This window comes from Rana temporaria, chromosome 5 (assembly GCF_905171775.1).
Source record: "Rana temporaria chromosome 5, aRanTem1.1, whole genome shotgun sequence".
NCBI lineage: Eukaryota > Metazoa > Chordata > Amphibia > Anura > Ranidae > Rana > Rana temporaria.
The window spans coordinates 46,712,274-46,739,215 of record NC_053493.1 but is presented as its reverse complement, the minus strand read 5'-3'; the positions used below and the strand labels follow the sequence as shown (position 1 = coordinate 46,739,215).

Genomic DNA, 26,942 nt, shown 5'->3' with positions numbered 1-26,942 from the left:
AAGAGGAGAGCCAACAGGGATCAGTGGAGTACAGTTAGGATTGATTAGTAGGAGTACAGCTTGCTTCAACATTCTGTGCCTGCTGAAATCAATAGCTGCTACTACCCTATACCTCCCCTTGTAGCATCCGGAACTACAGGGGAGGCATCGGGTATCAATGCGCCCTGACAGTACTCACTGCCAGTGTGCATTGAATTCACCATTGGATGGATATACATCCGCTACAATGGTACATTGCGGCAGAACTCTGAGATGAGGAATAAAGCAGAGGTGATGACAACTGTATGTTTATAAAAGTATTTTTCCCTAATATTTCCACTCATTTCCTGCTGTGTCTATAGGACAAGAAATAAAGGGTAATCACCCCAATGGGATACAAAAGATTAGGCTTTTATCCATTCAGTACTTTATCTCTTGCCAACCATATGTTCTACGGGAAGGAGAGTGGCCGTTGACGCCCACAAATGCGTTTATGGAGACCAAGGTTTTTGGTGAGCACTTACAGCTCAATAACTGAGCCATCACAGACAGCTCCAAGGCTCTTGTTATGATTGTAAGCTGATCATGTGACTACTGTGACAGCCAATCACACGATCTGAAAGCTTGTCTCAATCTCCAGTTTAAAGACCCAGTTATTGGGTTGCTGGGAGGGGCTGGGGAGGTTAGTCCAAAGTGGAGAAAAAAAAGGTTTGGCTTTAGATGAGACAATGAAAAAAAAAAATAAAAAAAAGCCACACTGGCAGCAGTGCCGGACCTATCTGGCCCTGGAAAGAACATCAGGCCAGGACACACTTCAGGGCAGGCACATCACTGTACACAGAGCAAGCATCAGTCCTAAGATTCGAAAGATGGCACCTACCACTGGAAATCTTGCTGAAACATATAAACAGCGAACCAATATCCATACGCAACATATGTCATATTAAAATAGCCAACACTTGCAAACCTTGCAATGCTGCTTACCTGAGTTGTAGTAGTGCTGGCAGGAGCAGCAGTTGATAAGGAGGGTAGTGGGGACGAGGCTCCTCCTGGCGGTAGATAATTGGCAGCATACTGTGACATATGGGAGCTGGACACTGGGGTGCTGGATCCAGACAAGGCATTGGGAACGGATGCCGCTACATCATTGCTGTTGTAAATGCCTGTGGAAAGTGTACAAAATACACATTACATCAAGAAAACAAAGAAATACTCTAGCAATGCAAATAAACACAAGTGACATTATCATTTACATCTAGGTACAACTTACAGTCTAGGTAACCATTCGGAATTGTACTCAAAGCTGAATTCCAGGTACACAGTGGAAATGCTTTACCTGCCAAAGCTTTTGTATTTCTCTCCACCCAGTTCTGAGATTTATACACTTCTGCTATACAGCACAGCCAGGCTGATGACCTGATTTATTTCTCTGCAGTTAACCCCTTCAATACCAGGCTTTAAAACCCACCTCCATACCGGGCCTATTCTGGCACTTCTCTCCTGTACAAATCATCATTCTTTTGCTAGAAAATTACTCAGAACCCCCAAACATTATATATGTTTTTTTTAGCACACACCCTAGGGAATAAAATGGCGGTCATTGAAATTTTTTATCTTGCACGGTATTTGCACAATAATTTTTCAAACGCCTTTTTTTTAAAAAAAAAAATGGTTTCATGAATTAAAAAATAAAACAGTAAAGTTTGCCCAATTTTTTTGTAAAATATGAAAGATGATGTTACGCCGAGTAAATAGATACCTAACATGTCATGCCTTAAAATTGCGCACACTCATGGAATGGCGCCAAACTTCGTTACTTAAAAATCTCCATAGGCGACGCTTTAAAATTTTTACAGGTTACCAGTTTAGAGTTACAGAGGAGGTCTAGTGCTAGAATTGTTGCACACGCTCTAACGCACGCGGCGACACCTCACATGTGGTTTGAACGGCGTTTACATACATGGACGGGACTTGCGTGTGCGTTCGCTTCTGAGCGAGAGCTACCGGGGACAGGGGAGTTTTAATTTTTATCTATTCATTTATTTATTTTACTTATTTATTTTTTCCGATCGCTTTTATTCCTATTACAAGGAATGTAAACATCCCTTGTAATAGGAATAGTGTGTGACAGATCCTCTTTAAGGAGAGATGCGGGGTCAATAAGACCCCACATCTGTCTTCCAGGCTGGAAAGAATGAGACTGTGAAAACAAATTCTCATTCTTACTAGCCGCAATTGCGGTTTGTTTACTTACGGGTACCCGGGGGTGTGACGTCATCACATTGCGCCCGGGCCTCCGATGGTCATAGAGATAACTGGTGACCATCTGGTCACCAGTCATCTCTATGCTGCACATCCGGTGGACGGCGATCATCTCTCCAGGCCCCCGATGGGACAGGAGAGCCCGGAGAAGCACCGGATGGTGGCGGGAGGGGGTGTCTTCTGGTATAAAGTGGTTGCCACGTTAGAACAGGTTAAACAGCATTGAAAAATCTTCAAGTGTTGTACTGCCGAAACCAGTAGTCCTCGCCAACTCATAGGGCTACCCCTATATTACCCTTCTCTTGTCCAAGTATCTCATTGGGCGGTGAGATTGGGGCATAATCAGGCCCTGGATCCGTTTCCAATCATCAGACAGCATCCAGCATTATTGGTCTCAGATACACCAGCTAACAATCAAAGAGTCTCTGGAAATATTTATGGAATATCCACACTTGTAGCAATTAACGTGGCAAATAAAACATTGCCAGAACGATCAAAGCCACAGAAATGAATGCAAGCTTGAGTGACACATTTATTTTAATCTCACTTAAGGCTGATCCCATCTGGGAAATACATAAGGTCCTCTAATTTATCTGCCATGTGCTAGAGAAGGACATCGAAATCAAAAGAGAAGATCACTCAAAAGGGAGAGTGATGGAACGGGTTTTCAGCACTTGAATAAACCCTGTTGGGATGCACAAAACAGATCAATCACGGGACATGGAGAAAGGTAGGAGCCTTTCATGGGGCCTGTGTGAAGCTTGGCACCCATCCGTCTTCTTGGAGCAACACAAAGCAGAGTGTGATGGAAGATGGGGAGGTCGAATGTGCTCTCTTTTCTCCTTCGAAGCCTACTGCACCAAGAGGGTGAGGAGCGGGTCAAAGGGTCTGGGTGTGCCCACCAATTCACTCAGTGTTGCATTCTGCTACAGTTCTACATTTTTACAAAAATTCATGCAGACTATTAATTCAGCGCAAACCAATGACAAGGAATTCAAGAGGCTAAGTAGACAATTACTACTTTGGCCAATGCCCAGCAATAGCATTCATTTTCCCCGGTCTACTGCTTAGGGCCTGTTCACACCTCCAGCATTGGGCTGATCTGCTAAAAGTATTTAAAATGGAAGGTTAGTTTACTGTGATCTCTGTATTTTGTTTTTGCCATTTTTTATTTTTTATTACTATTTTGTTTGTTCTTTTTTTGCACTAAATGCTGCTCTTATGGTATTCATGACGGTGGTTTATCTCGGACTTTGGTTGGCAATCCATGTTAGATGATGCTCGCAGAAGTCTGTACTTTTTGATGTGCCTTATCTTGCCTGTCATGTCTACTGGATGCTTAATTTCATGCATTGTGTATCTTGTTTACTTTCAAATAAAGAAAACTTTTTAGTCAAAAAAATGGAAGGTTAGGCAAAATTACTTTTTTTGTGGTGCCAGCTCACACCAATGTCCTGCATCATTGTGCTTTGAAAAAATAAATAAATAAGAAAACATAGTAAGAAAAAATGTGTAAGAAAATAAAAAATAAAAAAACAAATAGAAACATACACCAGCACATTGCAGCACAACACATTACAAAATTGCATGCAAGTGAATCGCATTAACATATGCATTGTGATGTGAATGAGCTCCCCAAAGAGCCACCTTACTAGTTACTGTAAAAGTTCAGAGACGGGCTTATTGTTATATATAGCTGAAAGCGGTATTAATCCCAAAAGAAATAATTATATTGCAGTGTACCCATTCTTGGATGTGGTGGCTGCATTCGTTTTCTTTGTTGCATTTCAGATACAACATTTTATAGAGTTGAGACAAACCATTTAAAGAGGAAGCAAACCCTCTACAAAAAATAAAAAGATAAAAACACCCTGCAAGACAAAGGCATAATGAGCTAGTATGCATAGCATACTAGCTCATTATGAATTACTACCTGAGATCAAAGCCCCCATAGCGGTTCTCATTCCCTTTTTCCGTCGCCCCCATCTCACCCAGAGTGACTTCTGGGTATCGTGGCTCCGGCGCTGTGCCGGAGCCGCGATGAAGTCACTGCATGCGCGCGGGAGCTGCCAGTCACGGCACGATCGCCTTCAGAAACTGCACGCTCAGTGCGCCTGCGGCGCCGCATCTGTGCCTGTCTTTTCTGCAAAGATCACCTAAATCGTGGAGGTTTAGGAGATATTTCTTGTACCTACAGGTAAGCCTTAATCTAGGCTTACCTGTAGGTAAAAGTGGTCTGTAAGGGTTTACAACCACTTTAACACTTGCAGATGAGCTTACAATAATCGTTTTTTATTCATTTATGTAAAACCTTTATCCCAAAAAAGGAACAAAACTGTTGCAGTTACTGCCTATAAAGTTAAAGCTGGCATGTTTGGCGTCAATCTGTTAGTGTATCTAAATCTGCTAGTGCATCAAAGCCCCATACACACAGGCCGAATATCAGGCAGGTTCAATAGAAACCGGTCGACATTCAAGCCGCGTGTCTGGCAGCCAGTCCGGCTTTTGTCGAAGGGGCATGACCAAAGTAGGTATGCCGATCGGCATCCGATCCGCAATGACTGGTGTGTTCTGGCAGGAGGGACAGAACACAATAGCTCAGCGGGGAGATCACTGTACTAACATTGGATTGTTCGTACAGGATCTCCTTCCAAGCTCTTCAGGTTTTTTTTTTCCATTCAGCCCACTGGGTTGAACGAAAAAAATAAATAAATGGTGTGTACTTGTCTCCACAAAACACCCCCCCAAACTTTTCCAAGATTAACAATGCTGCTGTCCAAAGTTGCCTCTGTGCTCCTTCATTCAGAGTGGGGCCACCCTCTTATACAGGAGCTATGTTACTGGCTGGGTCACCATGTGAAAACAGAGGGGAAAAAAAGCTTAAAAAAAAACGAATGCAGTCATCTAATGTTTTGTAAGTTGCAATATATTACATTTTCAGTTATGGGTTTGAAATTGCTTGAAGTCAGCGAAAGCAAACAAAGACAAAATGTAAAGACATGCCAATGCTTAGACAAGAAACATTGTGAAAGCAGAATCCAGTGCATCATGTAAATGGATTGGAGTTTTCAGGGACTTGTCGAGTAAAAAAATTCTGTGGATGTATTGAATAAATAATAAAGAATTATTCCTGGCTATAAGAGAAATAAAACTTCAAAGAGACTAATGTAGTACAGAAAAGGCCGTTATTAGTGACGGCGCGGTCATTGATGAATTCAACCCGCATAACCACAACTATCGGACTTGCGAGGACAATTTCTGCCATATAGATTATTCCTACAAAGGTAGTATGGATGGAATTGTGTATCCCCTAAGGATAGCTAGGGTGGCATTTAAAATTTCCACTAAAGGAGAATTTTTCATTTAGAATAATTAAAGCAGATATTATAATAATAGCAGCAGTCAGAAGGCAAAGAAGGCGCTCATCATCGTGGAGTGACAGAATTGGATTCAGCTGTAAGGTAAGCTGCTGCCTGGTACTGATAACTGAGAAGAACCCTTGAATGTGCGTACATGACCAGAACACATGCATGAGTCTTCCAATTTCTGTTACATCCGGGGCATGTGGTAGGTATTTGGGGGTACCATCATTGTGGGGTGTGATATGTTCTATATTAAACACCTTGGGCCGGATTCAGATAGGTTAGCGGATCTTTAGATCCGCGTAACCTATCTGATTTATGTTACGCCGCTGCAAGTTTTTGAGACAAGTGCTTTATTCAGAAAGCACTTGCCTGTAAAGTTGCGGCGGCGTAGCGTAAATCCCCCGGCAAAATTCAAATTCGGCAGGTAGGGGGCGTGTAATATTTAAATCAGGCGCGTCCCCGCGCCATACGAACTGTGCATGCGCAGTCCGCCAAATTTCCCAGCGTGCATTGCTCCAAACGACGTCGCAAGGACGTCATTGGTTTCGACGTTAACGTAAATTATGTCCGGCCGTATTCGCGAACGACATACGCAAACGACGTAAAAATTTCAAAACTCTGCGCGGGAACGACGACCATACTTAACATAGGATACGCCGCACATACCCCTCATATAGCAGGGGTAACTTTCCGCCGGAAAAAGCCGAACGCAAACGAGGTAAAAAAAAATGCACCGGGCGGTCGTTCATTTCTGAATCGGCGTAACTCCTCATTTGCATATTTGACACGTAAAAGATACGGAAGCGCCACCTAGCGGCGGGCCTGGAACTGCAGCCTAAGATCCGACGGTGTAACACAGTTACACCTGTCGGATCTTAGGGATATCTATGCGTAACTGATTCTCTGAATCAGTCGCAAAGATACAACCGGCCGGCCTTAGAGATACGACGGCGTATCAGGAGATACGCCGTCGTATCTCCTATCTGAATCTGGCCCCTTATCTGGATCAGGTTGTGATGAAAAGATGAGTCAAAGAGTTTCCAACATATTTCTCCTAGTGCTCCTTTTCAAGGGTCCCCCATAATAAATCTACCAATTTACAAAAATGTGGGTGAGTCTGTGCAAAACAGGCAAGAATAGATGGAAGAAAAAGTTTTCCAAAGGTCCCTACTCATAACCAGAAGATCCAGAGTCTGCCTGTAATGTTTGGGAAATCGGGATTGGGCTGCACGACATGCTTGTAAGTACCAGAATAACACCCAGTTAGGTCCTGCAAGGTTGGAATAGCCCCATTAGTCATGAAGTGCTGGAGCATTTAGCGTTGCGGCGTGCACATGTTTTGGGGTCAGGTATTTATTTGAAATGAAGCAAAAAAAAAAGTTGCCTCGTAGGAGATAAAGGAGGGATCAACAGTTAGGGCTAAGGGACCAACATCTAGCCAAGGTCCACACCCAAAGAGAAATCCTAGTGGATACAGGTAAGGTGGTGTATACTTTTGGGTCTCTGAAAACCAAATTGCTAAGCTCAAAGAAGAAAGCAAGAGCAGGATCTTGATCTGAAAAAGAGCAAGTGCTAGACTGCCCTCCTGTACTGGTGACTTGTCCTTAAGGTTCCCCTAACGGGGAAGTTTCTTCAAGGACTGCGCAGGCGCAAACGTGCCGACGGAAATCTCTGAACCTCGCCCAGCATCCAGGCTCATTCTTTAACATCCCTGTGGATTGGAGGATGTTAAAAAAAAAGAGCCAGGAGGCCGAGCGACTGGCCACTTTCCTCGAAATCCATGTCGCCCTGGATGCCGGCCGAGGTTCGGAGATTTCCGTCGGCAAGTTTGCGCCTGCGCAGTCCTTAAAGGAACTTTCTCGTTAGCCGGAACCATATCGGCAGATCATAGTGCGCCTGCGCAGGAACTTTCACGATAGCCGGAAACCAGTTCGGCAGATCACCGACAAATTTGGGGCGATCCTTGACAGACTGCCTGAATTTAAAATGGGCCTACAGATCTCGCGGAAGACCCTTAAAGCATCCAATGGAGCACTTTCTGAAAATGTATGCGAATTTGTAGAGAAAGATAATTTTATCATTCCTGGGGGAGTGGACAAGGAAGAGCATTTGGTCTTCAACTGCTGCAGAATGGAAGTAATGATCAGGGTGAGGAAGCAATACGCATCCCGTCCACATTATTTTCTCTAGGTATTTAAAGGTTTACCCACTAAAAAGGGAAACAAGGGATCATTGAATCCTTACCACCTGGATCTAGGGGGAAATCAAAGATTTAGTTCAGTTGTAAACTATGCCTGAAAAGAACACAAAGGTGATACAAACAGTGGTTACGAAGAAGGGACAGACCTGCATCATCAGTAGGGATGAGCTCCGGCGTGTTCGCACAGTCCACGTGCAGAGCCCGCCAGGAAGTCGGCACAGCGCTACGCTAATCACAGGCAGGGAGACATTGTCCTGATGCGCGGCTGTAGAGATCGAAAATGTCTCCCTGCCTGTAATTAGCGCAGCGCCGTGCCAACTTCCTGGCGGGCTCTGCACGTGGACTGTGCGAACACGCCGGAGCTCATCCCTAATCATCAGCATACAACAGTCATTCTTCCAGGATCTCTAGTTTAAGACCCTGTACTGAGGGGGAAGAGTGCAAGATCACCTACCGGGGAACTATGGTAAACGGCCGAAACCAAAATGACTACCCATGTGTGCAAGGTGAAGAGGCCTGAAATATCGGCATTAATGCAAACTCTCACCTTGAGTGCTGTATACAGCTTTTGCATCAAGTCTATACATTTTGGCTTGTGTAGTACTGCCCAAAAGTCCACTTCACTGCGTCAAATCACCAACGATTGTCAAGAAAGATTTTGTCCAAATCCTGATAGATTGATCCAAAGTCCAGCCTAACCATTTCAAATTTTGGTGGTTAGAGCTGCCTGCCATCACATCTGAAAGCCATGACGAAGATTCCTCCTCTATTTTCTTGACCTTCTTGGGTTCTGTCTATGGGACCATGTAGTACACTGATCTGATCTCCTGTCCCACTTCCACCCTTGCTCTGTCCAAGTAGTCCTAGTGGGAAGACGTGAAGTTTCTTCCCCACTTTATGCATAAGCAAAGGGAAGTTGAGACAGGCAACGGTCAAAAGCACAGATGTCTGTATATATAGGTAAACAGGATGTTAGCAGGATAGCACAGCATTTTTTGCGTTTGCTTAGGGCTGCCAGAAAAAAAAAAAGCACTTAAAAACGAAGAGTCTATGAAGTGGTTTGGTACAAATGATTGTATTTTGTTATCAAATGAAATCCACCACATTTCAGGGGCAGGAGAATCCCATTTCTTTGGGCCTTGGATGTGCAGTAAAGTGACAGACTCAGCAGTGGCAAGAAGAGTTATAGCCACAACTGCATGCCTAGAAATCTCCAGGCATTAAAGTTTCCCTCAATCCCCTCCCCTACCCTGGGACAATGTACACTTTTTATTATAAATTTCTAGCTGACAAACTTTATTTTTCTTTAAGGAATGTAACAGCGGTTTATGGGACAGCTCCAATCCCATTTTTTTCCATTTTCAATGATGTACAAGACTATCTGGAGAAGAGTACAAAGGTGCCCTCTGCATGCAGAACATAATACTGTTATGCGCAGGAAAAAAGCAGTGGAGACAGGACCCCCATCTAAACCAATGATAAGTAAAAATAAATAATAAAAAATAAAGCATTAGTGAAGAGCAGTGAATCTGCCATCAGAAGACTTAGGGCCAGATTCTCAGAGACTTATGCCGGCGTATCGGTAGATACGCCGTCGTAAGTCCGAATCTGCGCCGTCGTAAATTTAAGTGTCTCCTACGCGTCGTATCTTAGGGTGCATATTTACGCTGGCCGCTAGGTGGCGCTTCCGTTGAGTTCGGCGTAGAATATGCAAATGACTAGATACGCCGATTCACGAACGTACGTGCGCCCGTCGCAATTAGTTACGCCGTTTACATTAGAGATACGCCGGCGTAAAGATAAAGCTGGTCTCTAGGTGGCGCATCCCATGCAAAGTATGGACGTCGGAACAAGCGTATCTTTTTACGTCGTTTGCGAATAGGGCTGTGCGTAAATTACATTCACGCCATAGGCATTGAGCCGACGTATTTTTGGGCGTAAATACGACGTGATACTGAGCATGCGCGTGCATGCGCCTTTCGTTTCGGCCATGCATCTACATGGTGTCAAGCCTCATTTAAATATAACACGCCTCCTACAGCCTACTTTGAATTACGGCCCATTTACGCTACGCGCCGTAACTTAGGAGGCAAGTGCTTTGTGAATACAGCACTTGCCTCTCTAAGTTGCGGCGGCGTAGCGTAAATACGGTACACTACGCCCGTCAACGTAAATCGGCCATACCTGAATCTAGGCCTTACTTTCAGTTAAGCCTCGTACACACGTGCCAGAATCTGGTCAAGAAAAAACATAGTTTTTCCTGACGAGATTCTTGGCAAAAATCTCTTGCCGCTCGAGTGTACACACAGTCCTTTAAAAAGAACCGCGGTTCGCTTGAAAGGCAAGAACGCAGTGATATCATCGCGTACGACGAGCATGCGCTCGTCACATTCGATGCCGTCGCCGCCATCTTGCTTCACCCTACCTATGACGTGGTACCACGCATGCGTCAAAGTAATTTCGAGCATGCGCGGGTTTCCACAGCGACAGATAAGTATACACACTCTCGGGTTTCTCGTCGGGAAACAGGCAGACAAGAATCTCGACGAGAAAATAGAGAGCAGGATCTCTATTTTTTTGGACAAATTTCCAGACGAGAAACCTGAAAGCCTCGTACACACGCTCAGTTTACTCGGCAAGAAATCTCTGCCAGCAGTTTTCTTGCTGGTTCTTGCCGAGAAAACCGAGCATGTGTACGAGGCTTTAACGTTTAACATAAAAACTGTTCTCCTGGTGGAAGCTGAACCAAGGGCCTCAGTGCTGTACATGCAAAGTGTTAAATGTCGGGCTGCTCATGGGACAGGCAAGCCATGAACATTTTAAGAACTAGCAAGGCTTACAATAAAAAACCCTAATGCAAAACGGAACACCATCAACGTAAATAAAATATTTAGGAAAAGCAGTCTAGGAACAGGTAACTTTGGCAAGTAATATTCCTCAGCACTCCTGTGCTGGAAATCATCCGATTTGCAGTCATCTCCCAGCAATGTTTGCTCTGCTTTGCATAACAGACACAAAGGTAATTAAAAATTTGACGACATCCAATTTACTATGGCTCCCGCCATTTGCATAGTGTCATGCTGGCTTCCCCTTATATCAGTCAAAATTAGATTTCTATAATCTCGTTAAACAAATCAGCTTTTAGAAGCCATTGCCAAAAATTCAAACCACTTAACCAAGCAGCATGGAAGCTGTAGCTTTCTTTGATGCCATAACTCTTCGTCCGTTACAGGCGCCTCCCTCATGTAATTGTGGCCCGGCTTGGATTTTACCAAATTCCTTCCGTGTGTTTCTATGTTGTGGGTGGTTATGTGCTTCAGCAGACCCTCCAGTCAGCATGGAGCGACTTGGTCTTCAGGTAGTTATGACCAATGCCCACCCATAGGGGTTGAACCACAAGGGATTTTCCATTGCCCAGTTACATAAAATATACCCACTTGTAGACAAAGCCTCAGATGCACAACATTGGAAGCCACGATTTCCAACAAGTGCTTCCATTGCTCAGAAGCTTCATATCAAAAACGCAAATCTTTCCCATTTATTGGCGGGTACAATTATTGGCAGCCTCCCAATTGATTTGTTATATCAGATAACAAAATGTTTATAAACATGGGCTGTTACTGATCAAAATGTTTCTGTTCGATTAATCGTTTTTTATTTTAATTGATTAATCGACCAATTTCGATTAATTATAACGCACATACAGATCCAACTACTTTTAGCTGATCTCCTTGCAGGCCGATTCCCAGTGCAGCTACCAACCACTGGAAGAATGGATAGCAGGATACAAAAAACACACAAAGGCAGCGCTCGATGGGAATAGCATTAAAACTTTTATAGTCTTCAAGTAGGTAACCAAATATTGCACTGGAGATAAAATCGATGTAGCTACATAAACTGTAAAAATGGTGAAGTAATACCAAACGGTAGCAAAAGCAGTCATAAAAACATGTAGCCAAGTATGATACTGGTATAAAAATGTGTACAACGATACCACTGCTGAATCCAGATGAGGAGAGGTTAACATCAGTCTGTTGGCATGTAGATGTCCCATGAAGGGAACTATCACAACTCCCAGTGGATGGCTGTAGAATCCCAGGTTGATAGAGGGAAGTGATAGAGGGAAGTGTAACAGCCCTTGCGTGTGACAGATAGGAAGGTCCCGCCGGCATGCAGATATGAAGGTACAGCAAAGGCCCTTCAGATGGACACGGCAAGCCCCGCCGGTGTCTGACGTCTGTGACGTCACCGGATCTCCGACAGAACTTCCCTGAAGGCCCAGAAGCCGGCGGAGAGGTGAGTACCAATCAAAAGAATTTTAAATCGATCAAAAAGATTTTGATCGATCAAAAAAATTTAAGATTAATCGATTAATTAAAAGTTAATTTGCACAGCCCTAATATAAACCCATTTAAATAGTGCAAAAAAAAAAAAAAACAACACATTATATCTGAACAAAAAATGAGTTTCTACCATAGAGGAGGGATGTGCTGGTACTGGAGAGAGTTCAAAGAAGGGCAACAAAACTAATAAGGAGACTGGAGGATCACAATTATGAGGAATAATTACAAACATTAAACTTATTCTCCCTGGAGAAGAGATGCCTAAAGTGGTTGTAAGCCTTAGACATGAAATTTGTACAAAGTATATTCCTCTATAGTGGTACTTACAAAGCACTGAGTGTCATTTCTGTCTGCTGCTTCTGTCCTCTACTATCAGCATGAATAAATTCTGACAAGTTTTCCTGACACCTAGAGAAAAAAGGTGACAGGGAAGGGACCTCCAGCAGATTGCCAGCCTCAGCTCTGTTCCTGTGTGAAGGTAAGAGGGGGGTCCCTTCCCTCCAATCAGTTGTCAGAGCTCTCCTCACTGAGCTCTGCAGAGTGTAACTTCAGCTTTCTGACCCCTTTTTCAGAACTCTCAGACAAGCTTTAAAAATTCAGCACTTAAAGTGGAGGTTCCCCCTAAAAAAAAATTCTAACAATAAATTCTGAAGACCGATTACACTGCGGGTAGGCTGTTTTTTTTAAAAAAAAAATCGTACATACCTTGATATCGTCGTTTCATCCCTCGGCTTCCGGGTATGATTCTTGTGGGGCTGGGCGTTCCTAGTTGATTGACGTTCCTCCGACCGGCGCATACTGCGCGTCACGACTTTCCGACAGAAGCCGAACGTCATTGCGCAGGCGCCGTATAGTCGGCTCTATACGGCGCCTGCGCAGCGACGTTCGGCTTCTTTCGGAAAGTCGTGACGTCAAGTATGCGTCGGTCGGAGGAACGTCAATCAACTAGGAACGCCCAGCCCCACAAGAATCATACCTGGAAGCCGAGGGATGAACTGGCGATATCGAGGTATGTACGAAAAAAAAAAAAACCCAGCCTACCCGCAGTGTAATCGGTCTTCAGAATTTATTGTTAGAATTTTTTTTTAGGGGGAACCTCCACTTCAACAGCTGAAGAGAAGACTGCAGATTGACAGGTACAACTCATATTGGAGGATTTGTTTCCTCTCTGTGTATCACCTGAGGCCAGTCGCTTCACTAGGTATATGTAAGGGATTCCAACTACTTTAAGCACTTGACCTCTGGATCCCCCTCCCCCTTAATGACCATGGATTTTTTTAATTAATTTTTTACTACTAAATGGCGGTGATTCAGCAACTCATATTGGGACTGCGATATCTAGACACTAAATTACACTTTGTGGGAACCAGTGACACTAATAAAGTGATCAGTGCTAACAAATATGCACTGTCACTGTACTAATGACACTGGCTGGGAAGGGGTTAACATCAGGGGCGATCAAAAGGATAACTGTGTGCCTAGCCCGTGCTTGTCTACTGTGTGGGAGGTGTTTTTATTAGGGAAAGGCATTGATCCATGTTACTGCTTTGCAGGAGGAACACAGGATCAATGTCTTCCTTACTGACAGAATGGCGATCTGCCTTGTTTACATATGCAGATCACCGTTCTGGCTCTCTGCCAAATGATAGGCGAGTCCTGGCAGACATTAACTCCTCAGTACCCGCAGATCAGCTCCCGTCTTGTATAATCACAGCCAGAGCAGGGTCGCCAGCAGCACACATGTGCGCCCCAGAACCCGGGAAGTGCAGGATCCCGTCCTAGGTACGGGGTTCTGCACAGCAAAGACCCCGTGCCGCTGCATATGTAAGTTATACAGTCGGCAAGTGGTTAAGAGGGCATATGATGGCTATCTACAAATATCTTAATGGTGATTCCAACACCAATTGGTAATCATTCAAATTGGGTACATTCAGGCTGCCAATACATGAACCGGCTGAGATTCAAACGGTTTATGGCCTTCCTTATTAGCATACATGTCGTAGGCCAGTGAAGCTGAAGTCACGGACTCAGTAGAACAGCCAGACAACTATGGCTACAGCTTACAAAAGTAAGTGCACCTCCATGGTAAAAATAGATTTGTACGGCTGTACTCCTGAGAACATTTGGTGTATGCAAACATGTTTCATGTTACCCAGCAGGTAATGCAGGTTTAACATGTAACATGGTGTAAAAAGTGAACTTCTAAAAAAAAAAAAAAATAATAGCATTGGGCTTTAACACAGGGACCTCCTTGCTATAGGGCAAGAGTACCAATCACTTGGTCACCAACATATATGTGATATGAGCAAGCATGTTTATGTAATTAATGGCAAAAAAAAAAAAAAAAGACCGTTAAGCAGTAGGACTGTGAACACGCAAGCATCCACACTACACAGTGTCTACGACCAGCGTTAATGTACCGCTACTACTTAAATTCACAGCTAGAACTTCAATTTACACTGATAAACGTCTTGTTTAATTGACCTTGACTCAAGTGACCTCATCCGGCTGTGCGGAAGGCCCTAAAAGCCTTGGTTGTTGCGAGTACCATGCACTTGCCATTAAATAATTATTTGTGCTGCTATTGTAGAGTTGAACAAGGCTCTGGATTTTCAGGCGTTGAGAGCTCGCTGGCGTTTTAATCTACAGAGTTCACTCTGAAAGATGGCACCCTTCATCTTTTGCCTTGAAAAGAATCTGCTCCATGCAGACACAAGGAAGAATGAAATGTCACTCAATAACCAGTGCACAGCTTAAAAGCCCATTTACATCTAGACTTGTGGGTTCTGTTAGGTTCAAGGGAGAGAGTAGTCTTCAGATGTATAGACCTCCTACCTAGCCATTGAATTAATGCAGTTACACTATAGAAGGCAGAAGCATGGATATGAAATCTCGGTCAATACAGCATTTGCAGAGTTAAGTGCTCTCATGTCAATTCATTTTCCACCCAAGCCAAAAACGGTGACTTTTTATTCTTACAAGACATGCAGGACAACATAACAAGGGAAGCTGCACAAGTAAAGCCTGGATGTTATTTTCCAAGATTAAAAGACAAACGCTGCTCAATCTTCCAGACCCAACAGACTCAAAGGAGGACCTTTCCTTCCTCATTAATCAGATGCAAGCCATGAAAAATTTGGCATTTTATTTCAGGCATTTATCTTGTCATAAAAAAGGGGACCAGGCTTGGGTAACAGTTCAGCCTATGGTGTCCACTGTAGGACATTACTTTCTGCTTAACCACTTCCGGACCGCTCGCCGTCCATATACGTCGGTCCTTTAACGTTAAATAGTGTTATGGCATAACATTTATCTTTCACAATATAGAAAAAAAATTGGGAAAACGTTACCGTTATCTTTTGTAATTAAAGCAGGAGTTCACCCAATTCTGTTTTTGTTTCTATTTTCCCCTTAGATGGATGCTCGTTTTGTCTAGGGGAATCGGCTATTGGTTTTAAAATATGATCCGTACTTACCCGTTTTCGAGATGTATCTTCTCCGTCGCTTCCGGGTATGGGTCTTCGGGAGCGGGCGTTCCTTCTTGATTGACAGTCTTCCGAGAGGCTTCCGACGGTTGCATCCACCGCGTCACTCGTAGCCGAAAGAAGCCGAACGTCGGTGCGGCTCTATACTGCGCACCGACGTTCGGCTTCTTTCGGAAAATCGTGACGCGATGGATGCGACCGTCGGAAGCCTCTCGGAAGACTGTCAATCAAGAAGGAACGCCCAGTCCCGCAGCCCATACCCGGAAGCGACGGAGAGGATGCATCTCGTAAACGGGTAAGTACGCATCATATTTTAAAACCAATAGCCGATTCCCCTAGACAAAACGAGCAGGAATCTAAGGCTAAAAAGTGTAAGCTATGGGTGAACCTCCGCTTTAAGAAGTGTATTTTTCCACAAAAAAAAAAAAATCAGTTTGCAAGACCCTCGCGCAAATACTGTGTGATACTAGTGCAAAGACCACCATTTTATTCTATACATATATCTGTTTTTTTTTCCCCTGTTCATACTTACCTTGGTGGATGGAGCATCAGGCTGACGCTGTATCTGTCCCCCAGGCATCTCTACACTGAAAACCAAGCCACTGAACATCGCTGGTTGCTCGGTTCTCTCCCTTCCCCGAGCAGAGCAATGCCAACTGTCAGTCAGCATAGCTTCTGCTCTACATCTCAGTGGCCCGCTGAGATGCTGAGACAGCCATCAATCAAGGCAGCTGGCTGATCCAGACTTGGAAGTTGGGATGAAGTGCTGCCCCGACTGATGGCAGTGACGTCAGCGGAGAGCGGTATTCAGATCACTCTATGTAGAAACCGGGTCACATAAGTGCAGAACTAATTGCACTCCTGTGACACAGAGGAGAAGCCCAGCTTAAAAAGCTCAGGCTGGACTTCTCCTTTAAGTTAAATTCCAGCTCCCCTATGTACCAATATAGCAATAAAAGGGGTTGTAAACCCTTGTGAAAAAACTTCTGACAGTGACCAGCCCCCTAGTCAACACCCCCCCCCCCCCCCAGGTTACCCCAAGTGCTGGAATAGCACAGCTAAGTTGAGGGAGCTGAGCTCTGGGGTGAAGGGGCCAACATTCCCTGACTGCAGTATTAGTGTTAATAGGGCGGTCCAGAGGCACAAGCAGAAAAGGCATCAGGTGCCACACATGGAATGCAAGCCGGGGGTTTCCGACCTCTTGTATGAAGTCCAAGGCTTGGTTTACACTGTTGCAATACAATTTTGATCCGACATTCAGTGAGATTATATGGTGTTACTTTGATAAGGTGTGTATATTCAATGGGGCCACGATCCCAATGGAATCACACCAAATGACTACAGGAACCTTTTCCAAAATCACTCCTCGCTGAGTCGCATTGATGTGAATGGATATCATTGAAAACAATGCGAATTCCCTTGTCATGTGATTCTATGCGACTCAAGTCACATCTGAAATCACACTAATGTCAACCAGGCCAAGGTTCTTTTTTTATTTTTTACTTTGCCCAGATATACATTAAGAGATTTCTGAGCAGATGTGAGGTTCAGCCAGCTTACCTCAGCTATAGGGCTGCCATTGCTAAGGTATATTTAATTAGGGGGATCACATTTGGAACTTTAACCAGCAAGTTGCCAGAGACTAGTAGTTAAGCAACAGTACTGCCTGGATAAGTAGATGCACAATGTTTGCGCTATTAACTTTATTAACCAAAAAGCTTCTTCAACGTACCTCTTGGATTTCGTTTCACTTTATTATAAGGACCTGATTTCACTGACTTCATGGCTAAGGCCTGCCATTTTCTATTACCTGAACAAGGAGACAACCTCCGCCTAAGGCGGTGGGCACCCTCAATGGGCAAGGCAATGGCAGGTGATCGTGTATAGCCACAAAGTATAAGTAAAATTGAACCAGAGGCCTTTCTTACTAATACAGGTAGTAGCGTACATCTAGTAGCGTCCTTTTTTTTTAGACGTGATGCTTACCAATACATTTAAAAATGAGTAAGGTCAGTTTTAAAAATCAACACAAGGAAAACATTCCCATTGCTGGTTACAACAAACATTTAAAGTCCAGAGTAATTAGCCTGTGCCCTCAGGCCTAAACCTGTTAACATTTAAAATCACCGCAGACATGTTCCCCTGGGTAGGTCTACAGGCTCTCATCATATAAACCTCATCCCTTCACTCCATTGTTTCTGCATAAAGTTACCATGGACTCAGTGGGCAATGACAGTGCTTTAGCTAGCCGGAGAACCAGAAGATAAACAAAAAGATGAAAATTAGGAGGCGTGTTGTTGAGAATTCTGGAAGCAGTCAGTAGACTCTAGCAGCCGTCATGCTCTTTTAGTGAGACAAGGAGAACATGCCATTACTGACCCCTGTAGTGTACAATTAGGATAGTTAATCTCTGGATTTATCTTTTCTAGATATATATTTGCATAAGATTATATTGCTTTACGTACCTGAACCGACAGGAGATGAGCCCACACTTAGACTCTGCAGGCTGCCATTCCTGAGCATCGTAGGAGACCTCTGAAGGCCAGAACTAGCTGTGCTTCCTGCTGCAGAGGCCACGGAGGACGTGGGGGAGGCTGAGGATACAGAGAGTTGGGACGCCGTGTCCTGATTCTTGCTTCCTTTTGGCCGTCCGGGCCCCTGCTTAGTTTGTTTATTTCCTCTTCGCTTCTTCTCTTTTACTGTATCCTCTTCCATCATGGAGGATTGTACCCGCTTATATCCCGATACAGAAAGTCCTGTATTTGTGAAATCCCCAGAAACACCATCAAAGTTTTTGGTCTGGAAGGACATAACTGGATTTGTTGAAAGGCCCATGAGGGAACTGAAAGCGTTTACTGTCCCTTCCTGCAAAGCTGCCTCCCCTTTAAGAATGTCTTTAGTTGGCAGCGCCTGCTGAGGATGGTGATAGGTATCAGTTCGCATTTCTGACTCAGAAAAACTCAAAAAGTCTTGGGGTGACTGAACAGAACTTCCAGAAGACGACTTAACACTGCCGGGTGTCCCCGAAAAGCTGCCTGAAAAAAAAAAAGAAAAAAATTCAAACTATTGAAAATGTATGTACACACAGGTAGTAGATCTGTATCTGCCAAAATTAAAGCCTTGTACACACGGGCCGAAATTGTAAGAAATTGTCCGGTTTGGCAGGAACTAGACAGCTTTTCATTCTGTGGAATGGGCACGCTGGAAAAACCAGCACCCGACCCTCATCAGATCAGCACTAGCAGCCAATGGTTTACAGAGATAAATAGCTCAAACTTATTTTACACACCCAGGTGAATGAGTCAAATGAAAGACTGAGAATTGGCTCCATATGCGATATCAATCAATCAGAGAGTCCTAAAGGCCAAGCTCCCTTTTTTAATTTTTTTTTTCTAAAATCCGGCTCCCCTATGTACCAAAATACCATTAACCACTTCAGCCCCGGACCATTTTGCTTGTCAATGACTGGGCCACTTTTTGCGATTTGGCACTGCGTCGCTTTAACTGACAATTGCACGGTCGTGCGACTTGGCTACCAAACAAAATTGACATCCTTTTTTCCCACAAATAGAGCTTTCTTTTGGTGGTATTTGATCTCCTCTGCGGTTTTTATTTTTTGCGCTATAAACAAAAATAGAGCGCCAATTTTGAAAAAAAAGTAATACTTTTTACTTTTTGCTTTAATAAATATCCCCCAAAAAAATATATATATAAAAATATTTTTTTTTCCTCAGTTTAGGCCGATACGTATTCTTCTACATATTTTTCGTAAATAATAAAATAAAAATCGCAATAAGCGTTTATTGATTGGTTTGCGCAAAAGTTATAGCGTCTACAAAATAGGGGATAGTTTTATGACATTTTCATAAATTTGTTTACTAGTAATGGCGGCGATCTGCGATTTCTATCGGTACTGCGACCTTATGGCGGACACTTCGCACACTTTTATAGCAATCGGTGCTATAGAAATGCATTGATTACTGTAAAAATGTTACTGTCCCTGAGGCTGCATTCACACTACAGCCTTTTGAACCCGTAGACAGATTTTCTGCGAATCTACCTGTGACAACGCCGATGTGTGAATGACAAATTGCGGAACTCGCATTTGAGATGCCATTCATTTGAATGACACCTCAAAACGCGGTGCAGGTCTGCCGCAATCGTCGCAAGATACAAAGTGCTGCAATCGTGGAAATCTGCATCGTGGGAAGCATGTCGCCCAAAAGAAGCTCTTGAATTTTTTTGGGAGACGTGCTTCCTGCGATGCAGATTGGAGCAAATTTTTTCACGCGACAATCGCGGCAGACTCGCTCCGCAATTCGAGGTGTCATTCAAACGTGTGGCATCTCAAATGAGAGTTCCGCAATTTGTCATTCACACGTCAGCGCTGTCAAATTGCAGGCACATTCGTGGCAAATCTGCCTGGGATTCAAAACGCTGTGGTGTGAATGCAGCCTCACTGGATTCTGTCACCAGTTACATCAATGTAACACAATCAATTGCTTACATAGAAGCCAGCCTGGAACATTTGAGAAGGACAGACATGCTCCATATTTAGATTATATGCAGACTATTTCCACAGGGAATGTCAGTGTAGTGGAGTTTTTGGAGATGTCCAAAACACTTTCTGCTTCCACCAAGACCATTTTACTATAGATAGATAGATAGAATATCTCTCTAGATATATCTCGATAGATAGATAGATAGATAGATAGATAGATAGATAGATAGATAGATAGATAGATAGATAGATAGATAGGATGGCAGATAGATAGATAGATAGATAGATAGATAGATAGATAGATAGATAGATAGATAGATAGATAGATAGATAGATAGATAGATAGATAGATAGATAGATAGATAGATAGATAGATTTTTATTAGCATATCCATCACTGATTTTGAGCAAATGAAATGCGATTTTTTTTCCCCCCTACAGTGGAAGGTATGCTGTAGAGCTGCAGCGCACAATGACTTATATAAGTAACAGAGGATGGCTGAGCCACAGCAGGCTGCAGGACTATTCTGAGCAAATAGATCCCAGAGTAATTAATTTTACTCCTTTACCATTACTAAACAGGACTCATGTTGTGAAGCATGAGGAATCTCAGAAGGGGCTTTTGGTTTCCTGCTACGTGCGTTCCTACAGATATGGTACAAGACATTAAACACCATACATTATAGTCTACATTTACTTTCCTAACATAAGGAACCAACATTTTTCTGGGGCCTAATAAGTCTAAGTGAGACTTATTCCACAATAAATAGGATCCTCCATTAAGGAAATACTTAGGCTGCCATTGCTGTCTCCTTGTAAAAATCATGGTTGCTTGTCCATCGCTAACCTTATTACTTTATTAGTCAATGATGTCTGCAACATGTGAAATGAGAACTTCTGAACTACATAATTGTTCAAATCGTTGACTCAAGGCACCGAGTGTACCGGATTAGTCTCTAAATAGACTCCAATAGCCTCCAAACAAGCATTTTCAAAGTGGTTGTAAACCTCAGACATGAAATATGAACAAAGAATATCCCTCTATAGTGAAATAAGTAATTTCTGCCTGCTACTGCGTTCCTCTGCTATCAGCAAGAGTCACTTATGAAAAGTTTTCCTGACACCAAGAGAAAAAAGGTGACATGAACGGGAACTCCAGCACGCCTGTAATCAACAGCCTCCGTTCTGTTCCTACTTTACATTTACTATTCATTCATTCATTCATTCTTTATTGTTCCAAGTCATACTGTTTTTTGGAGCCAACACATCCTGTGCTTTTAAACAGACTGTAAGCTCATTTACATAAAGCAGTTAGCTCTGACGAGCGCATAATATATAGAACAGTGTTACCTAACTTGACTTAAAGTGGTAGTAAAGGCAGAAGGTTTTTTATTTAAATGCATTCTATGCATCACGATAAAAAGCCTTCTGTGTGCAGCAGCCCCCCCCCCCCCCAACACTTACCTGAGGTTCCTCCATGTCCACGAGTGTCTCAGCCATCTGAAATTCTCCCACCTGATTGGCTAAGACACAGCAGTCGCGCCATTGGCTGTCAAAGTCCGCTAAATGGACACAAGGGGCTGTGACTCGGGTGCCCCCATAGCAAGCTAGCTTGCTGTGGGGGCACGCAACAGGGGGGGCAGAAGCATCGAAAAGGGACCCAAGAAGAGGAGGATCCGGACTGCTCTGTGCAAATCTACTGCAACATAACATGTTAGTTATTTTTAAAATAAAAAACAAATAAAACAAGACTTAACCTCCGCTTTTAAAGTGATTGTAAACACAAAAAGTGAACCTCCGCTTTTTGGATCCCTCCCCCCTCTGGTGTCACATTTTCAGTGGGGAGGGGGGTGCAGATACCTGTCTAAGACAGGTATTTGCACCACTTTGCAGGAGTCCAGCCCAGTAGGGAATCGGGCAGTGAAGCCGCAAGGCTTCACTTCCTGATTCCCTCACCGAGGATGGTGGCGGAAGCAGCCGAGGACCGAGCCATTGCTCAGCCTTGTCTTCTGACATTGCGGGCACGCTGGAAAGGTAAGTGTCCATTTTTTAAAAGTCAGCAGCTGCCGTATTTGTAGCTGCTGGCTTTAAAAAAAAAAAAATCGGGTGGACCTCCACTATAAGCTTGGTACACACGGCCCAAATATTGGTCGGTGTGTACATCAGCCTGACTGACAGAAGCCGGCTGAAAGACTATGAACCTTGGGTAGTTAGTGCAGCGGCTCCTCCGGATCTCCTCCATTTTTTTTGTTCAGCCTGCTGGGTTGGGGGGGATAGATAGTGTGTACTAGGCTTTAATTGGTCAAGATGGTTAGAAAACATCCTGACAGGTTTAAACGTTATCCAATGTTACCCCAAAAAAAACACACACACACACACACACACAAACACAAACACAAACACAAACAAACACAAACACACACTTTAAAGGGGTTGTAAGGGGAAAAAAAACAAAAAACTAAATAGCTTCCTTTACCTTAGTGCAGTCCTCCTTCACTTACCTCATCCTTAGATTTTGCTTTTAAATGTCCTTATTTTTTCTGAGAAATCCTCACTTCCTGTTCTTCTATCTGTAACTCAACACCGTAATGTGACACTTTCTCCCTGGTGTGGATAAAGCCTCTTGAGGGGGCGAGCAGGAGTGTTAGGACGCCCACTAACACACAGCTCCTTTCTCTATCTGCAAAGTAGAGAGTGTCCTGACCCTCCTGCTCGCCCCCTCAAGAGGCTATCTCCACACCAGGGAGAAAGCCTTGCATTACTGTGTGGAGTTACAGACAGAAGAACAGGAAGTGAGGATTTCTCAGAAGAAATAAGGACATTTAAAAGCAAAATGGAAGGATGAGGTAAGTGAAGGAGGACTGCACTGAGGTAAAGGAAGCTATTTAGGGGGGAACAAAAATTACCTTTACAACCCCTTTAAATCCGGCTCTGTGGAGGAACCCTTAAAATCACTTTCCGGTCTCCGGAACCCCTGCTAAAAAATGCTATATCTACAACTCAGGATACATTAGTGTAACAGTCAGTGGTAAAAATGTTATGGCTCATTGAGAGTTTCTATTTTGTGAGAACCCATTTTTACTGATTTTACCATCCATCCAATAAATGTTTATGGTAATGCACTAGGTGTGCGAGACTACCATTTTGCTTTGTTTTCGTACTTTCTATCGGATGGCGCCATCTGAGGAGGGTAGCGTTCACCTAGTCCTGGAAAATTGATGTCATGTTGCTTATTACCACAGAAGACTCTTTATCGCTGGAAGGGACTGTTTTTTCTTGTTTAAAGCGGAGTTCCGGCCACAATTTCACTTTTTATATATAAATACCCCTGTAATACACAAGCTTAATGTATTCTAGTAAAGTTAGTCCGTAAACTAAGGTCCGTTTTGTTAGGTTGTTACAGCATTTAGACACTTTAAAAAAAAAATTGACTGGGGCCATCTTAAGTGTGTGCATCATGAAGCCAGACTGTATGACTTCCTGGATTTCAGCCTTGCAGATCTCGCACATGCTCAGTGCTGCACAAGCAGTGGAATAGGTTTCAGATCAGGTTTCAGCACCTGTACTGTCCAAGTCACATGATTCTTCGAGACTGGGGAGTGCACAGACTCCTGGAAAGTTACACCCACTACATTCCCAGGAGTCTGTGCGGTGTAGGTTAGGAAGCTTAAGCACCTAGGTGCAGGAAGAGGGAAGATTAACTATTCTGCCTAGCAACAACACTTTGAAGGCATCTAAAAAAAAAAAAAAAAAATTCTTAAAGGACTAATGACATTTTTTTTAAACTACTGATGTAATGTTATATTTATGGGTGGAACTCCACTTTAACTTGTATATCCCAAAGAAAGCTCCAGCTCCTGGATGGTGATGCCGATTGTTTACTGCTGGATAATACAACATCGGATGTAACAGCTAGCTTTCTGCTACTACACAAAGGGCAAGATGATGATTGATGAGGACGCCCCTTTAGCATCTAACATTTTTGGAATCAAAATTCTTGTGTTCCAATTAGTACAACATCTATGATTACATTTGTGTTTTCTGGATATTCTACGCTAAGCTGACTGATAAAAAAAAACACAAGTTTTCCAGCCCAATCTGGTCTTTGGCTTCACATATCGGTAGTAAATATTACAAGGATAGGCCTACTTTACACTGTGAAAGGAGAAGCTTTAAGACAAGCGCTATTTTGTCACTTAATTAGCAGCTATGTAGAATGGGTTTCCATTAGCCGATCTGACTGTCACCATCTGTCTTTCTTTTACCCTTTTGTTTTTACAGCTGCTGTTAAGAGCTCATTAGGATTCTATAAGTTCTTCTAATCCTATATAGCGATGGAAAGGATTTCCAGAATTTCTTTTTGTTTCAACAGAAACTGAATTATGCTGAATGTGACATTTGAAAAGCTGTACAGTGGAGGAGGAATTATGGAGGAGCGGGATCGAGCAGCGCGAGGCCCTGCCAAATCATTACAGCATATTTTATGGTAGGAACGCCATGCAGGTATATCACAGGAATGGAACATTTTATAGTAAATCTACCATGGGAGAACAATGGGGGCCGACACGGATGACCCCCTTCTGAAAATGGACGTTGCTTTGCTTTATCTGGCTTCCATAGTTTTGAATCACAGACCCACAACAAACATGTAAGCCAATGGGGAGAAGACATCTGTATACCCGTTTAGAATCAGAGATTCAAAGTATTGAAGCCAAAGCACCCGTAAAGCTGAAAGGCAACTAGTGATCATCAATGACAGCAGTATTTCCCTCATACCAGGTTTCTTTTCAAAAGATCTTGTCACTTTGCCATGCTCACCTGCCATCATGTTACTCCATCAGAGCCTTTGTACAATATGCTTCCAACCGGATAACCTCCACTCATGACGCAGTGTGTCAGCCAGCCATAGATGATACGATTTTCTTTCCTGTCACCATGGGTGACGGGAAAGAAAATTGCCTGAATCCCCCCACAGAGCTATTGTGTTTTCCCACGGGAGCCGTCCCTACCGTGAGAACACAATGATTATTGCTAACGGCTACTGCGGGTCCCTGCTGAACCAGCCAAGATTCAAACCGTCTAGGGCTGGTTTTAGACCCAAGCAGCCAACCTCTAGGTCCCCAATACTGTCATATGAGAAGCATTAGGATCTCATCAACCCTGTAAAAACACAATCATCAGAAATGGAGTTTATACAAGGTTTTCTCTCTTAGTACCAATAGAGGAACAGAGTGAGGGTGAAGGAGAGTATAGGTGGGTCAAGAGGTGAACTTTCAAAGGACTTTTTTAACTCAACCCTGAACAGGCAAAGTGACAGCGTCCCTTTGGAGTCTCCAGGTAAGTACAGGACTGAAGCCCCATATAAAGGTACCGAAATTCAGCCAGATCAGCAGGAACTGGACAAATTTCAGTATGTGTGTACTGCAGTCTGTGCAACAGAAGCTGATGATGGCTTCTGTCAAATAGTCTAATTTGAAATCCTGCATTTGATTAAGGGCTCTTTCACTCTGAGCGCCCGTACAGGTCCGTCTGTCAGTTTTTTTTGCGGACCTGTACGGGCGCTCCGTGCTCCTCTATGGAGCCGCGGATGTCAGCGGTGACATGCCCGCTGACATCCGACCCGCTCCGATCCGCCAAAGTGTGATGGAGGAAAAACCTACTTTTCCTTCCGTCTGGCGGATCGGATGTACACGGACATACGGTTCGTGTTCATCCGATCCCTAAAGCTTGCAGCGAGTGAAAGTGCTGATCTGTGTATTCTGATGGAGAATGGGGGAGATCCCTGCATTAACATCACTTGTGTTGATGTGGAGATTTGTCAGTTTTTGGTCGTTCAACCCGCTGGTTTGAAAAAATAAATAAAAATAAAAATCTGTAATTGTATACTCAGCTTTACTGACAATTTGGACACAGCAAATGTCCAGAGCCTGGACTATAATCCAGGAAGCTAAAGCTGGCTACACACTATAACATTTTCCTTAAGAAGGCCCCTTTCACACCTGCAGACCGTATGTCCGCTTTTTCATCCATCCGTGTACGGATGAAATACGGACATACATTGGTCCCTATGAGATCGCTGACACCCAATCTCGACCGCCTTCGCACTCCTCCGATTCTGCAAATGGAGGAAAACCCTATTTTTCCTTCCATCTGCGGATCGGATGAACACAGACAGACGGTCCGTGTTCATCCGATCCCCCCATAGGGGAGAGCGAAGAAAAGACAGGGCGGTCCCTGCACAGTGTGCAAAGACCGCCCTGTCATCCACCAGCCCAGCGGGGATCAACGGAGCGATCCCGGCTTAGCATACAGAGGTTCATAACTGATCCGCCCCATGTGAAAGGGGCCTAATGTGAATCCGCCTTAAGGCAAGCCCTTGCAGGCATGTCCGAGTATGTGCATCTGTTTTCATATGGCCTGTCTAGGTAGAACTAGCTTAAAGTGGTTGTAAACTTCAGGCATAAAATATGAACAAAGCATGCACTTGTCTCAATTAAGAACACCAAGTGTCATTCCTGCCTGCTGCTTCAATCCTCTGCTATCAGCATGAATCACATATTCCTGACAGCAAGGGAAAATGGTGACAGGGGAGGGATCTTCAGCTGATTGACAGTCTCAGCTCTTTTTCCGATGTTCAGTATAAAGGGGGTGTGTCCATTTCACCCAATCAGCTCTCAGAGCTCTTCTCACTGAGGTCTGCAAAGTATAATTTCACCTCTCTGCCCCTATTTTTATGACTGCCAAGACAACCTTTATACATTCTGGACTGTGAATGGATGTAGAGAAGAGAAGCCTGCAGAAAAACCAC

At 43.7% G+C, this 26,942-nt stretch overlaps 1 protein-coding gene across 5 annotated transcripts in view; it reads right to left on the bottom strand.

The window, feature by feature from the left end:
- Positions 1–26,942, bottom strand: part of MLLT10 (MLLT10 histone lysine methyltransferase DOT1L cofactor) — a 259,511-nt gene that overhangs the window by 90,189 nt on the left and 142,380 nt on the right. For all 5 annotated transcript variants that reach the window (XM_040352499.1, XM_040352500.1, XM_040352501.1 and 2 more), the window contains 2 exons: positions 18,100–18,669; positions 964–1,142 (listed from right to left, as the gene is read on the bottom strand). In XM_040352499.1, coding sequence (XP_040208433.1) covers positions 964–1,142; positions 18,100–18,669 — 749 coding nt within the window. The remainder of the gene's footprint in view (positions 1–963; positions 1,143–18,099; positions 18,670–26,942) is intronic.